The 15,422-nt window shown below is 56.3% G+C and overlaps 1 protein-coding gene across 4 annotated transcripts; it reads left to right on the top strand.

The window, feature by feature from the left end:
* Positions 1–876: 876 nt before the first annotated feature.
* Zswim8 (zinc finger, SWIM-type containing 8) lies at positions 877–15,397 on the top strand. Of its 4 annotated transcripts, none has more exons than XM_005389957.2 (26): positions 877–1,183; positions 3,138–3,291; positions 3,490–3,584; positions 3,737–3,909; positions 4,076–4,183; positions 4,325–4,406; positions 4,527–4,647; positions 5,000–5,201; positions 5,356–5,531; positions 5,891–6,884; positions 7,634–7,765; positions 7,909–8,088; positions 8,190–8,373; positions 8,594–8,692; positions 9,686–9,810; positions 10,234–10,474; positions 10,573–10,731; positions 10,836–11,064; positions 11,259–11,548; positions 11,688–11,911; positions 12,977–13,465; positions 13,643–13,802; positions 13,915–14,091; positions 14,247–14,366; positions 14,688–14,798; positions 14,921–15,397. In XM_005389957.2, the coding sequence occupies exons 1-26, from the start codon at positions 976–978 to the stop codon at positions 15,379–15,381; spliced, it is 5,694 nt and encodes a 1,897-aa protein (XP_005390014.1). In that variant the 5' UTR covers positions 877–975; the 3' UTR covers positions 15,382–15,397. The 4 variants fall into 4 exon arrangements, with proteins under 4 accessions (XP_005390014.1, XP_013372197.1, XP_005390016.1 ...); XM_013516743.1 differs by having other exon boundaries at positions 13,643–13,826; XM_005389959.2 differs by having other exon boundaries at positions 14,620–14,798; positions 14,921–15,224.
* The last annotated feature ends 25 nt before the right edge of the window (positions 15,398–15,422 follow it).

Here is a 15,422-nt window from a genome sequence, read left to right as displayed (position 1 = left end):
CCAAAGCCTAATACTGTCATTCAATGTGCAAATAAGGAAGCATTACTATGTTACAAATTTGTTTTATTAATAATTTGTTATTTTCCTTTCAATATAGTTGGTGTCCTTTGTAATGATTGTATTTTATTTTGTGCACTTACAAACAATTGTGGGAGAGAGTCATGGACTTCACCAGACTTCTATTAAAAGAAAAAAAAGCTAACAATGCTTAGATTCAAAGGCCGTACTGACGAAAACAATGACCATTTCCTGAAATCAAAGGTCTTCTTTCTTGGTACTTACCCAGTTAAATTCTTTGAAGTCTGGATTGCAGGCTTCTGGACTACAATTCCCAGAAGGTGATGCGCCCCTATGGCCTATCCAGAGTTAGGACAATAACTGTCCAATGGTTCCTGTGCAGTCTCTTGACAGCCTACGATTCCCGACACGCACGGCGGCTGTTTATGCTTGGGGACATTACGGACACCGAGTTATAGCTAGAATCTGCAGTCGCTTCGCATACCTTCGGGGGTTGACTTCCTCTTACGGTGTCTGAGGGTGGGCTCGAGGGGGTAAAAAAAAAAGCAGGAAATGCGGCCATGAAAGAAACGTGTCCCCTACACCCGTCCGTACCGGGTCCAGCTCACAAGCTCGCGAGGGCGGAAGTAGTGATGGCCGGCGCGGCCGGAAGTTCAGATCAGCTGATGGGGGAGGCGGCGCCGCAGCCTCTTAGAGGCCCCGGCCGTCCAGCGCCTCGTCCGGGCCCTGAGTCTCGGAGACCGGCCGCAATCCCCGCCCGCACCTCGCCGTTGGGCAAGGCCCCGTCCCGTATCTCTCCCAGGCCCGAGATCCTCGCCCGGCACGGCCGCCCTGAGCGCCCCGGCCACCCCCGGCCCCGGCTCGCCCCTCAGGCCCCGGGCCTCCCCTCAGTCCCCGGCCGGCGGCCCAGGCCCCGGCTCCGCGGGGGGGGACCCGGCTCCGGGGGGTGCGGGCCCCATGGAGCTGATGTTCGCGGAGTGGGAGGACGGGGAGCGCTTCTCGTTCGAGGATTCCGACCGCTTCGAGGAGGATTCCCTCTGTTCCTTCATCTCCGAAGCCGAGAGCCTCTGCCAGAACTGGCGGGGATGGCGCAAACAGTCCGCGGGGCCCAATTCCCCCACCGGCGGCGGAGGCGGAGGCGGCAGCGGCGGTACCAGAATGCGAGGTGAGGGCGCGGGCGCGCAGGGGAGCGGGGCAGGCCCTCTCCCGCCTCGCTCGGGAGCTGTCCGGGAGCTGGAGCTGACCCCGAGGGGAGGACGGACCTCAGGGCTTGCTTTTCTGGCCCTCGCGGGGTGGGCTGGCCTCTCCACGCCCGTGTGTGTGAGAATCTGCGTCGTGGCAGGGAAACCCTGCGCTGAACACAAGGATCTTTGTCGTTACTTTGCCTTCGAGGTGGGAATAAGGGGGGAGACTCTGTCGTCTGATCTGGAAGTACCTCCCTGAGTTCAGCCTTTGGTAGACCAGAGAGTAGACGCAGAAGAATGTGCTTAAGGAGCAGATTGTGAGCACTCGAGGTGTGTCACTGTGTTGCAAAGTGCAAAAGAACTTCTTACTTTGGGACGTTCATCTCTGATTCCCAAGAACAGATCCCGTCCAGAGGAAAGTGGAGGGGAGCTAGGAGAGGAGATTCTGTAGTTCATAAAGTTTGACTAGAGGTTTGCGCCTGGCTATGTTGAACATCTGTCAGAAGCCGAGGCTGGGACTAGCCTTAGATTTCCACATCTGGGTAACTGCCTTTGGAATCTCCTCACAGAACACTTTTTCTGAGCTTTGCTGTAAGTTTCTTTCGTCCTTGGATCTTTCAGTGAAATAACTGATGAGTGCTATGAATGATTTTGTTTGTGTTAGAGGGGGTGGAAAGGAGAATGAACATAAGAGAAGCTCCACACGCGTGGGGCCCATCAGATCCTGTCTCTGCCTTACTCATGGCAGTTTTTGTCCTGGGCCTTAGTGGAAGCTGGCTTTCTTCAGTGGTTGAAGAGTTTAATTCTAGCCACACCATTTTAATTGTCCTGTTTTCCAAGCTCCCTGTGGACATTTTTGGCGGCCTTTGGGATAGAGAGAAATTGACATGTGTCACTTTTTAGTGGTAGTATTCATCCTCAGTTGGAGACATAGCACACGCTTTGTGTACATACACACACACACACACACACACACACATGCATGCACACACAATCACAAGCAGTTTCACATAGGTCTTCTCTGGCTTCCCTGCTTCTTTGATATTTGCATGTGTGGCTGGCCTTGAGGCTTATAGCTCCCTCACTTTGGGGAAGTAAGTGAAGTCACAATGGTGAAGATTTTCAGCATATTGATATCTTCTGAAAAGGTTAAAATCTGAGAAAGCGGGCCATTTCTGCCTCACCCCTTCCACCTACTCTGTGGCCAACTTCAGTTGCGTAACTAAACAGGTTAACAGTTTTTTTTTTTTTTTAAAGGTTCTTTTTCAGTTCTGTAACTTTCTGGTCTGTCTCCCAGTTTTACTGGCCATTAGGTGAGATGTGCTGTCACTTTATCACTGCTTTTTAAGTAAAAGAGTGTGGAAACCCTTCTAGAAAGCCAACTCCATCCATCCCACAACAGGTGATTCTAGGAGCAGCAGCTAGGGCACCTAGGATAACTCTCTCCCCTCTGGGACTTCCAGGGTATGAAGTCAGGGCTTGGGGTGGCAGAGACAGTGAAGACTCTTGCTTCTTGGGGGTCACTGCTTAACTCTTCTGTGCTCTGGCCTGTCTTCCCTCCTTTGATGGGGCCTGCAGTCAGCTGGAGATGAAAAGTTAGTAAAAAGGCAGTCAGAGAAGAGAATGCCAAAGGAGAGACAGTAACATTGTAATATGAACCGAAAGTGCTTGTAGTATGTAAGAAATTAGATTCCAAGCTCTATGAGCAGGTTACCTGCTGTGGTCCTGGAATACACCTGGGAAGTCCCTGGCATCTTTCTTCTTCTGAGGTTGAGGTGGCAGCCTGTGGCCTAGAGACTTCCCCAGAAGGAATTTTAAGGGCTAGAGTTCCAGGCCTCCTCTTTCTTTCATAGTGTGGCGTTGGCAGTGGTGCCAAGTAATTGTGGTCCTTTTCATTTCCCTCTCTTTCACCAACCCCACACTTTGCTCCCAAAGATGGACTGGTGATCCCATTGGTGGAGCTGTCAGCAAAGCAGGTGGCATTTCACATCCCGTTTGAAGTGGTGGAGAAAGTTTACCCTCCAGTGCCTGAGCAGCTCCAGCTCCGAATTGCTTTTTGGAGCTTCCCTGAGAATGAAGAGGACATTCGGTGAGGCCAGAGGACTGATGGTGGGGTGTGGGTTCCCGTACTGTCTGTGGGGCTTTCTGCAGAGCAAAGAAAATATTGTATTTGGAGAGGAAGATAAGGGAAGGAGCGGGTACCTGGGAGTTTCCCCAAGAAGGCTGAGGACTGGACTATGAAGAGTTATTGACTGGATTCTGGCCATGTCCTTTTCTCCACCCCTAGGCTGTATTCATGCCTGGCCAATGGCAGTGCAGATGAGTTCCAGCGAGGGGATCAGCTCTTCCGCATGAGGGCTGTAAAGGACCCACTGCAGATAGGTAAGAGTCCCATCACACCTGTGGCAGCCTTGCTACCCGTCACCAGTTACGAAGAAGCTAAAGCAGGTTGTCTGAATAACTGTAGGGCCAGGGTCGAGGGCAGAGACCCAGGTCTTGGCAGTTCTCTCTGATCATACCTGTATTCTCCCCAGGGTTCCACCTGAGTGCTACAGTGGTGCCACCTCAGATGGTCCCTCCCAAAGGGGCCTACAACGTGGCTGTGATGTTTGACCGCTGCCGGGTCACTTCCTGCAGCTGTACCTGTGGGGCTGGGGCCAAATGGTGCACCCATGTCGTGGCACTCTGTCTCTTCCGCATCCACAACGTGAGGCCCTCCCAATTTATCCTGGCCCTATCCTCCGCTCCATTTCCCCCTTCTCTGCTGCATGCCCAGCCACAATGTGAGCCCCCACACCTGCCCCACTCTACCTGTCTGTCCCCAGCTCTGCCCTCAACAAGCCTTTCCTCAGATGCCTCTGTTTCCCCCTCAGGCTTCCGCAGTGTGCCTGCGGGCCCCCGTCTCAGAGTCCCTGTCTCGGCTCCAGCGGGACCAGTTGCAGAAGTTTGCTCAGTACCTCATCAGCGAGCTCCCTCAGCAGGTGAATAAGTTGGCCCACCCTCCACCCACCAGCTCCAGGGCTGCATGCCAGGCTGCCTGATGGGCCCTGGCTTCCTTGGGTTCCTTGCTTTGTCTTCTTTGTCCACCTTTGTTCTCTCTGCCTTTGTCCCTTTCTCCTTAGATCCTCCCAACAGCCCAGCGCCTCCTGGATGAACTCCTCTCCTCCCAGTCAACAGCCATTAATACCGTGTGTGGAGCCCCAGGTAAAAAGGGCAGTAGTGAGGACACCAGCCATTAGGGCAGAGCGCTGCTTGCTAAAGGCTCATCTTTGCCAGGTGAAGCCAGTCCTTGTCAGGAGGTGACTGACCACCTGTCGTCCCCAGACCCCACAGCAGGGCCGTCAGCTTCAGACCAGAGCACTTGGTATTTGGACGAATCGACGCTCACTGACAACATCAAGAAGACACTGCACAAGTTCTGTGGGCCCTCCCCTGTGGTCTTCAGGTAAACTGGATCTCGTCATACTGAGTCTGGGGGTGGGGGAACAGGGAGCGCCCCTCAGGCTGCTGACAGAGTCTTTGTTCTTTCAATACCTGTACGCTGACCTTCTCTTCCCTGCATTGACACGATGCCTGGCATCTGTGCTGATGATGGTTTGGGGCACTCATAGCATGGTCTGGTTAGAGCAAGCGTCATTTTTTTTTCTTTGACAGATTGGGAAATTGAGGCAGAGAAAGGTTTAGAATTTTATGGCCACTCCTTCCCCCTCCGCTCTGTGTGTTGGGTCAAAGTTGTGCTTTCACCTGGTTTATTCAGCTTCATCTCAGTTGCCCTCTTCCTCCTGCAACTTTTCCAGTGACGTGAACTCCATGTACCTGTCTTCCACGGAGCCTCCGGCGGCCGCCGAGTGGGCCTGTCTGCTGCGCCCACTGAGAGGCCGAGAGCCGGAGGGCGTCTGGAACCTGCTCAGCATCGTGCGGGAGATGTTCAAGCGGCGGGACAGCAATGCTGCCCCCTTGCTGGAAATCCTCACCGATCAGTGCCTCACCTACGAACAGGTAACCCCCAGAGTTAGGCAGCGCCGTGTGGCACTTTTTCTCTCTCTCCACCTCGTTTTCTCCCTGACTTCCTGACTCCTGGTGGGGACACTGGGCAGCATGGTCCTGTGCTTCCGAGCTGTTGGGCGCATCTCACAGCCCTCTCTCTCTCCAGATAACAGGTTGGTGGTACAGCGTGCGCACCTCAGCCTCACACAGCAGTGCCAGCGGGCACACAGGACGCAGCAATGGACAGTCGGAGGTGGCAGCCCACGCTTGTGCCAGCATGTGTGACGAGATGGTCACACTGTGGAGGCTGGCTGTGTTGGATCCCGCCCTCAGCCCCCTGCGGTGAGTGTCCCCAAGGTCGCCACAGCACCGGCAGGGCCAGGTGGAGCCCTTACCTTGTTGTGTGTGGAGACACACTGCTATTTTATTCTCATCTTAGGGAAGTGGGGCTGCTGGACATGAGGGTGACCAGGGATTTATGAAGCTTTTTCTAACAGGCTTTCTACCTTTCTTCCCTAAGCGGCACCCACTTTCCAAAACTCCTGAGGGCTGCGCTGGTGTCTGTAGGGCTGGCTGGGAACATGCTTCCCTGCGTGCTTTCTCCAGGCCTCTCTTCCCGCACATGCCCACTCCTTCTGCCCTCTCAGTGTGGCCTGCGGGGTCCGCCCGTCCTCCCAGCAGCCTCCTCCCTCTCCCCACAGCCGCCGGGAACTGTGTGTGCAGCTGCGCCAGTGGCAGCTGAAGGTGATTGAGAACGTAAAGCGGGGACAGCACAAGAAGACCCTGGAGCGGCTCTTTCCTGGCTTCCGGCCCGCAGTTGAGGCCTGCTACTTTAACTGGGAAGAGGCCTATCCACTTCCCGGTGTCACCTACAGCGGCACTGACCGGAAGCTGGCCCTGTGTTGGGCCCGGGCCCTGCCCCCTCGGCCAGGAGCCTCACGCTCCGGGGGCCTGGAGGAGTCCCGGGACCGGCCCCGACCTCTGCCTGCTGAGCCAGCTGTGCGGCCCAAAGACCCTGGGGCCAAACGCAAGGGATTGGGTGAGGGGGTGCCCTCATCACAGCGGGGTCCCCGCCGCCTGTCAGCTGAAGGGGGAGACAAGGCTCTGCATAAGATGGGTCCAGGTGGGGGTAAAGCCAAGGCACTGGGTGGGGTTGGTGGGGGGAGCAAAGGCTCTGCAGGCAGTGGAAGCAAACGACGGCTGAGCAGCGAAGACAGCTCCCTGGAGCCAGACCTGGCAGAGATGAGCCTGGACGACAGCAGCCTGGCCCTAGGCGCAGAGGCCAGCACCTTCGGTGGATTCCCTGAGAGCCCTCCACCCTGTCCTCCCTCTGGTGGCTCCCGAGGCCCTGCCGCCTTCCTTCCTGAGCCCCCAGACACTTACGAGGAAGATGGGGGCGTGTACTTCTCAGAAGGGCCTGAGCTTCCCACAGCCTCTGCTGGCGCCCCCGGCCTCCTGCCCGGAGAGGTCTGTACCGGGGATGGCCTCCCTTCCACAGATGAGAGTGGCAGTGGGCTCTCCAAAAACAAAGAGGCGGCCCCTGCAGTTGGAGAGGAGGATGACGACTACCAGGCCTATTACCTGAATGCCCAGGACGGGGCTGGGGGCGAGGAAGAGAAGGCCGAGGGCGGGGCCGGGGAGGAGCATGATCTGTTTGCCGGCCTGAAGCCACTGGAGCAGGAGAGCCGCATGGAGGTGAGGGGCTCCGAGGCCCTAAGGGAGGCGGGCCCGGGGTGCTCCTTGGCCTCTGCCGGGAGGCCCTTTGGCTCTGGTGAGGGGTCAGGACGTCCGTGCGACTTAGATGCTGTGGCAGGCTCCTGTCTGTGGCCCGTTCTCTTTGCTTCCACACTGGTCTTTCTCTGAAACGTCTGTGCAACTCTGCCGCTCAGCTCTCTGCAGTGGCTTCCCATTGCCCTTAGGATGAAGCACAGGTCCTCGTGCAGCTTGTTAGGCTGCACTTGGCCTGATCTCCGCCCGCTCCCCACCTCGCCTCTCCCTGCCTGCCCTCCCTTGTCTTCGTGTGGCCAGCCCACACGGGAGCTGGCACGTCCCCCAGCCCTGCGAGTGAGCACCCTGGCTCCTTTGCCTGCCTGCTGTCCGCTAAGCTGCCCGGCTAGCTCCTGTGCTCCCCCAGCTTTCAGAGGCCTCGAAGGCCGCACCCTTTAAGGAGCCTTTCCTCTTCTTGCTCCTCGGGCCCGGGCCCCCGTGAGCCTTGCTACCTTCCTGTCTCCCTCTGGACCTGTCCCAGGGGTACAGCAACACACCAGCTTGTGTGTTTGTGTCTGTCTCCGTAACCGGATGGAGCCCTTGTGATGTCCCCAGGACTAGCACAGGCCCCAGAGTGTGGCAAGCACTCCGGGAGTGTGGGCTCCGGGGCAGCATGATGTTCTGCCTCTGCAAGCTGGGCCTCGCCCCATCTGGTCCCGTGTGCTCCCTCTCTCCAGGTGTTATTTGCCTGTGCTGAGGCCCTGCATGCGCATGGCTATAGCAGTGAGGCCTCTCGCCTCACCGTGGAGCTTGCCCAGGACCTGCTAGCCAACCCACCCGACCTCAAGGTAGAGCCGCCCCCTGCCAAGGTGAGAGAGACCCCCTTCCTCTACCTACCCGGGCCTACTTACCCCTGACTTGCTCCCACAGCCCACCCCAAGTGAGAGCCTCCTCCTGCCTCCACTGAGGTGATCCAGACTCATCTGCCTGCTTCCTGTCCTTTCCTCTCTAGGGCAAGAAGAACAAAGTATCCACGAGCCGCCAGACTTGGGTGGCTACCAATACCCTGACCAAGGCGGCCTTCCTGTTAACAGTGCTAAGTGAGCGTCCAGAGCACCACAACCTGGCCTTCCGCGTAGGCATGTTTGCCTTGGAGCTGCAGCGGCCCCCAGCTTCTACCAAGGCCTTGGAGGTCAGCGTTCTGTCTGAGCCTTGCACCTCAGTTTCCTCAGAGCCTTGCATCTTGATCTCCACTGAGGTGTAGGACGAATGAGCCCCTTCGTGTGCCCTCAGGTGAAGCTGGCATATCAGGAGTCTGAGGTGGCTGCCCTGCTTAAGAAGATCCCTCTGGGTCCCAGTGAGATGAGTACCATGCGGTGCCGGGCAGAGGAGCTTCGGGAGGGGACACTCTGTGACTATCGGCCTGTGTTGCCCCTCATGTTGGCCAGTTTCATCTTTGACGTTCTGTGCGCTCCAGGTATGGTATCTGCCTCGACAGTAAGTGGGGAACTGGGGGAGTGTAGCTTTCTCTAAGGAAAACCTAAGAGCCCCAAAGCTCGCTCTGAGTCGCCTTCAGACCCATCGGGCAGCTTCATGAGTAGGTCTGGAGCGATGAAGGTCTGGAGCTCCTTGCGTTCTTTCCTGTGGTACTTCTGTCTGCCTAACTTACCCTGTGTGCCTGACTGACTTTTATCTAGTGGTTTCTCCCACGGGTTCTCGGCCCCCAAGTCGCAACTGGAACAACGAGATGCCAGGGGATGAGGAGCTGGGATTTGAAGCAGCAGTTGCTGCCTTGGGTGAGTCTGTCAGTGTCTTGGGCATGTCCCTGAGCTAAGCCTGGCCCAGGCCTTGAGGGACATGAGACCTTGGGCCTATTCCAGAGAAGCTATATGGTAACAGGAAAGTCATGTGTGGGTCAACTAGTGCCTGTGAGATAATCAAGAATTCAGGGGGAAGTGTGTGCTGTTGATGGTGAGTATTCTAAGGCCAGCAAAACAAAAATCGAGGGGAAGGCCTCAGGGAGGTGACAGAATGTGAAAATGTGGGTTAGGAAGGAGTGGTGGCACATCTGTGTAATCTCAGCACTTGGGAGTCTGAGGCAGGAAAATCACAGTGAGTGCGAGGCCAGCCTGAACTGAACTACATAATGAGACCTTATCTCAGAAAAATAAATAAATAAAAAGAACCTGAACTATGGGTTAAAACATAGGGGAACACCATAAATAAAGACTCCAGCTGCATGCAGGCATGGTGGTGGCACACCTCTATTCCTAGCTACTCAGGAGGTTGAGGCATGAAGATCAGTTGAGGCCAGGAGTTGGACACCAGCCTGGGCAGCATAATAAGACCCTATCTCAAACAAATACATAAAGTTGGGCATGGCGGTACATGCCTATAATCCCAGCACTCAGGAGGCCGAAGCAAAAGGATTGCTGTGAATTTGGATTCTGCCTAGGCTACAGAGTGAGCTCAAGGACAGCCTGAACTATATAGTGAGACCCTGTCTCAAAAAACCAAACCAACCAACCAAATAAATAAAATACATACCTAGCTGCAGTCAAGTTTTCATGACTGAGGGGCCAACTTTCTTAAAGTGATAGGTATATTGTGGGTAGGTAGAATGGGCCAGGTTATGAATATCTTAAAAAAAATAGCACTTAGGTTGGATATAAGACAGTGGGGACCGTCTGCAGGTCTGGAAGTGGGTTGGCTCACTGGGGAGCACTGGCCTGTCTTTGGTGTTCTGGGAGTTAGGGCCACTCCTAATCCCCACGTGGCCTCTCTCGCAGGCATGAAGACGACGGTGAGTGAGGCAGAACATCCCCTCCTGTGTGAAGGCACACGTCGGGAGAAGGGCGACCTGGCGTTAGCTCTCATGATCACTTACAAGGACGACCAGGCCAAACTGAAGAAGGTGAGGGCCTGAGATGCTGGGCTTTTGACAGGCAGAGAGTGAGCAAATGTTACTCCTTTTCTCTCTAGTACGATGAGAAAAGTACTGTTCTGCCCTAGGAGGTAAGTAGGGAATCTTGGAGACTTCTCATAAAGAACAAGAGACTAATGGTTCTTATAGGTGTGCTTGGGCATGAGGTGGAAGACGAGAAGCAGAGAGCATAAAGTCATTCATTCATTTATTTCAATATTTATTGAATATCAGTATATTCAGTCCTGAGGTAAGTGTTACGGAAGATGCCAAGACATGTAAGCTGGGAGGTCGTCCTGTAGTTCTAACTGGGGAAGGCTTCCTGAGAGGTAGCATTAGGCTGCTTCAAGAAGAAAGGAAGGTAACAGAAGTCAGAGATAAAGGGCATCCTGTCACTGTTTTTCTGTTCTCTAGATCTTAGACAAGCTCTTGGACAGAGAGAGCCAGACACATAAGCCGCAGACACTGAGCTCGTTCTACTCATCCAGCCGCCCAGCCACAGCCAACCAGAGGTCTCCTTCAAAGCATGGGAGCCCATCCACTCCCGGGGCCCTGCAGCCGCTGACCTCGGGCTCTGCGGGGCCTGCGCAGCCAGGGAGTGTGGCAGGGGCTGGGCCAGGCCCTGCTGAGGGCTTCACAGAGAAGAATGTGCCTGGTGAGGTGGGGGCACTGGGCAGGGGGGATGAGTGGTCTATAGCCATGTTGGGGTACCATTTCCTGGTCTCACCCCAGTGCCCTGTTTTCCCCACCTAGAAAGTTCCCCACATTCCCCCTGTGAGGGTCTCCCATCTGAGGCGTCTTTGACCCCAAGGCCAGAGGGGAAGGTTCCCAGCCGCCTGGCACTTGGCAGTCGTGGAGGGTACAATGGACGGGGCTGGGGCTCCCCAGGGCGACCCAAGAAGAAGCACACAGGTAGGACAGCCCGTGGAATGGCACGGCGGGGGGAGGCTATTTCTAAAGGGGGGAGTCTGACTCCTGGGACCCGGCTTCTGAGGCCAACTTGTCTTGGGGTTTAGGCATGGCTAGCATTGACAGCAGTGCCCCTGAAACAACATCGGACAGCTCCCCCACCTTAAGCCGGAGGCCACTTCGAGGCGGCTGGGCCCCCACCTCCTGGGGTCGAGGACAAGACAGTGACAGTATTAGCAGTTCTTCCTCGGACTCCCTGGGCTCCTCATCCTCAAGTGGAAGTCGCCGGGCCAGTGCCAGTGGAGGGGCCCGGGCAAAGACAGTTGAAGTTGGCAGGTCAGTGGGAAGAAACACCCACCTGCCCTATCTGCATCAGCTCAGAGCCACAATCCCTAGTGCACTGTCCCCTGATGCCTCACTGATGTCCTAGCACTGTCCCCTGATGCCTCACTTACCCTGGTCTGTCCCAGCCCACATGGACACACACTTCAGAGAAACCCCAAACCCATCCCTACGCATTGCCCCTTCAGGTACAAGGGCCGCCGCCCCGAGAGTCATGCCCCTCATGTACCCAATCAGCCGTCAGAGGCAGCCGCACACTTCTACTTCGAGTTGGCGAAGACTGTGCTGATCAAGGCAGGGGGCAACAGCAGCACTTCCATTTTCACACATCCATCTTCCTCAGGGGGCCACCAGGGTCCTCACCGCAACCTGCACCTTTGCGCCTTCGAGATTGGGCTCTATGCCCTCGGCCTGCACAACTTTGTTTCTCCCAACTGGCTCTCGCGTACCTATTCTTCCCACGTTTCCTGGATTACAGGTAAATCCTTCGTCCTGATGTGGGGTTAACTGGTGGCGATAAGAGCTCATCTTCGTGGCGTTACTGGTCTAATGAGCGCCACCATCCACATGCCTTCGCGTGCCCACCCTGACTCCACTTTGCTTGTCTTTCCCTGAAGGGCAGGCAATGGAGATTGGCAGTGCAGCCCTGACTATTCTGGTAGAGTGCTGGGATGGGCACCTGACGCCCCCTGAGGTTGCATCCCTGGCAGACAGAGCATCACGGGCACGAGACTCCAATATGGTGAGGGCAGCAGCAGAGCTGGCCCTAAGCTGCCTGCCTCATGCCCATGCGTTGAACCCCAATGAAATCCAGCGGGCCCTGGTGCAATGCAAGGAGCAGGTATTTGTACCGGCAATCTGGGCATCCTGGCAGGGTGGTTGGGCATGTGGAAGCTTGAAGGCCAGCTCTGTACTTCTTGAGACGGGGTTTTGCTATGTTGCTCAGGTGGCCTTGAACTCATGGTCCTCCTCTCCCAGCCTCCAGAGTAGTGGGACCACAGGCAGGCTACCATGCTGGCTTGAGCGCCCAGCTTTTGATTCCCACATTCAAGAGTTTACAAAGTGTCCATGTTGACCTCATATGTGACATTTTAGATATTACAGGTTGAGTATCTCTTATCTGAAATGTTTGGGACAGGAAGTGTTTCAGATTTTGGAATAGTTGTCTATATATAAAGTGAAATATCTTGAGGCTGAGACCTAAATCTTAAGCATGAAATTTACTTCTTTCATATGTACATTTGATACAATATAACCTGAAGGTAATCTTACACAATATTGTAAGTAGAGGCTGGGGATTTAGCTCAGCAGCACAGCGCCTGCCCGGCAAGCGCAAGGTCGTGAGTTCGATCCCTGGTACCGGAAAAAAACCAAGGGGGAAAAAAAAATATTGTGAGTAATTTTGTGCATGGGACCAAATTTCTTCATGTTATTTCCCACTTATAGCATGTTGCTCAAAAAAGTTTTGAACTTTGGAACCTTCTGGATAGGGGATTGTGTGTTAGGGATGCTAAACCTGTGCTGTGCCCTCGTGTGCATCATGTCCTTTTATCTCTAGTTAGGGTTACCCCTACTTTACAAATACGGAGATAAAGGCTTGTAGTTTAGGGACCAACTAAGATGACCAGAGTAGACTCAGTGCAGGGGATGAGGGAGAGGATGAGGTTCGGATGGGAGGGGTGGTTAGCTTGAGACTGGGCCTGTAATCTGGGTCTTGACTCCTATTAGTCAGCAAGTGTTCGTTCGCTCTCTGTGGGGAGCACTGTCACTGCGGTGCCTGTAACTCTGAGCGTGGACCCTGACCTGACCCCACCTCCGGGCCACTCGGAGAGACATGCGGATGCTGTTCGACACCATTCCTGGGTGCAAACGTTCCCCTTTAACACTCTTGTGCCCCTTCTTGCAGGATAACCTGATGCTGGAGAAGGCCTGCATGGCGGTGGAGGAGGCAGCGAAGGGTGGGGGCGTGTACCCCGAAGTGCTGTTTGAGGTTGCTCACCAGTGGTTCTGGCTATATGAGCAAACAGCAGGTGGTTCATCCACAGCCCGTGAAGGGACTACAAGCTGTAGCGCCAGTGGGATCAGGGCAGCTGGGGAGGCTGGGCGGGGGCTGCCGGAGGGCAGGGGGGGCCCCGGGACTGAACCTGTAACAGTGGCGGCGGCAGCAGTGACAGCAGCAGCCACAGTGGTTCCAGTCATCTCAGTGGGGTCCAGTTTATATCCGGGGCCAGGGCTGGGACATGGTCACTCCCCTGGCCTGCATCCCTACACCGCTCTACAGCCCCACCTGCCCTGCAGCCCTCAGTACCTCACCCACCCAGCGCACCCCGCCCACCCCATGCCTCACATGCCCCGGCCTGCCGTCTTCCCAGTGCCCAGTACCGCATACCCACAGGTGAGCTGGGTTCTGCTGGGGGTGGGCATGTGGGAGCACACTGGGGGTGTGGGGCGGGGGTGGCGGGAGTCTGGGGGACCCAGCCCAACTAAGATAAGGGGTCCCCATTTGTAGGGTGGAGAGCGCGACACCCTGCGGTAACTTGGCGTCTCCCTTCTCTTCCTCCCTGGCCTCTAGGGTGTGCATCCTGCATTCCTGGGGGCTCAGTACCCTTACTCAGTGACTCCTCCCTCACTCGCTGCCACTGCTGTGTCTTTTCCTGTCCCTTCCATGGCACCCATCACAGTCCATCCCTACCACACAGAGCCAGGGCTCCCACTGCCCACCAGTGTGGCCTGTGAGTTGTGGGGACAGGGAGCAGGTGAATGGAAGGGAGGTGCGTGGATGGGGTAGCGGGATTCTTTTCTGCCCCTTGGGCTCAGGGCTCACAGCTGTCCTTGTACTCTCAGTGAGCAGTGTCCACCCAGCACCCACGTTCCCAGCCATCCAGGGCACCTCACTGCCGGCCTTGACCACGCAGCCCAGCCCTCTGGTGAGCGGGGGCTTCCCACCGCCCGAGGAGGAGCCGCACAGCCAGCCGGTCAGCCCGCACAGCCTGCACCACCTGCACGCTGCCTACCGCGTCGGTCAGTGGAGGTGGCTCCCGGCTCCCGTCCACAGTGGGCCCGAGGCTCTTGAGGGCAGCCCTTCTACTCTTAACCTGTGTGCTGTGGGGTCAGGTGCCAGGCTGGGGTCAAGGGAAAAGCGGATGAACCCTGCCATGTGACCCCTTGTCTTTCAGGGATGTTGGCACTAGAGATGCTGGGTCGCCGGGCACACAACGATCACCCCAACAACTTCTCCCGCTCCCCCCCCTACACTGATGATGTCAAATGGTTGCTGGGGCTGGCAGCAAAGCTGGGTAACACCTCCCCTCCCAAGGACCATTGTCCCCCCCAGTCGCTCCCCCACCTTCCTATCCCAGACCTCCTTCCTAGCTCTTGCTCAGAGTTGAGGCCTTGGTCGGGTATGTGTGCGTGCGCGGGGGGGCGGAGGTTACCTCAGCTCCTGGGGTGGTGGGAGGCTCTCTAGCAGGCCAGAGCTGAGATACAGAAGCTGGGTCCCTAGGGCAGAGGTGGCCACCCCCGTCTCATGCCCCTCCCCCTGCCCCCCAGGAGTGAACTACGTGCACCAGTTCTGTGTGGGGGCAGCCAAGGGGGTGCTGAGCCCGTTTGTGCTGCAGGAGATCGTCATGGAGACGCTGCAGCGGCTGAGCCCCGCTCATGCCCACAACCACCTGCGTGCCCCGGCCTTCCACCAGCTGGTGCAGCGCTGCCAGCAGGCGTACATGCAGGTGACAGCCCGTGGCGTATGGCGGGGGCAACACATGTAGGCAGTTTCAGACTAGCGCACTCAGTATGTGAGAGGGGCCCTGTGCTTCACAATGAGGTTCACCCCCTTCACGTCCTCCTCCAGTACATCCACCACCGCCTGATTCACCTGACCCCTGCCGACTACGACGACTTTGTGAACGCCATCCGCAGTGCCCGCAGCGCCTTCTGCCTGACGCCCATGGGCATGATGCAGTTCAACGACATTCTGCAGAACCTCAAGCGCAGCAAGCAGACCAAGGAGCTGTGGCAGCGGGTCTCGCTCGAGATGACCACCTTCTCCCCCTGAGCCTGGCTTCCCTGGGGTCCTGTACAGGGACACAGGCCTGTGGCTATGGGGGCCCCTCACATGGAGGGAGCGAATCTTGGCTGGACAGATCATCCCTGCTCGGTTCCCTGGGAGCCCAGACTGGCAGCTGCTCTTGGGCTGTAGCTTGGGGCCAAGATGTCTCAGACCCTAGAAGCCTAGGGCTGGGGGAGACAGCCCTGTCTGGGAGGGGGCATTGGGTGGCCTCTGGTATTTATTTGGCATTTATAAATATATAAACTCTTTTTTACTCTAGTTTACTGGGCTTTCCCTTCTTTCC

Source organism: Chinchilla lanigera, unplaced genomic scaffold (assembly GCF_000276665.1).
Source record: "Chinchilla lanigera isolate Chin_1 unplaced genomic scaffold, ChiLan1.0 scaffold00036, whole genome shotgun sequence".
Classification (NCBI taxonomy): domain Eukaryota; kingdom Metazoa; phylum Chordata; class Mammalia; order Rodentia; family Chinchillidae; genus Chinchilla; species Chinchilla lanigera.
This window is presented reverse-complemented; position numbering and strand designations above follow the sequence as displayed.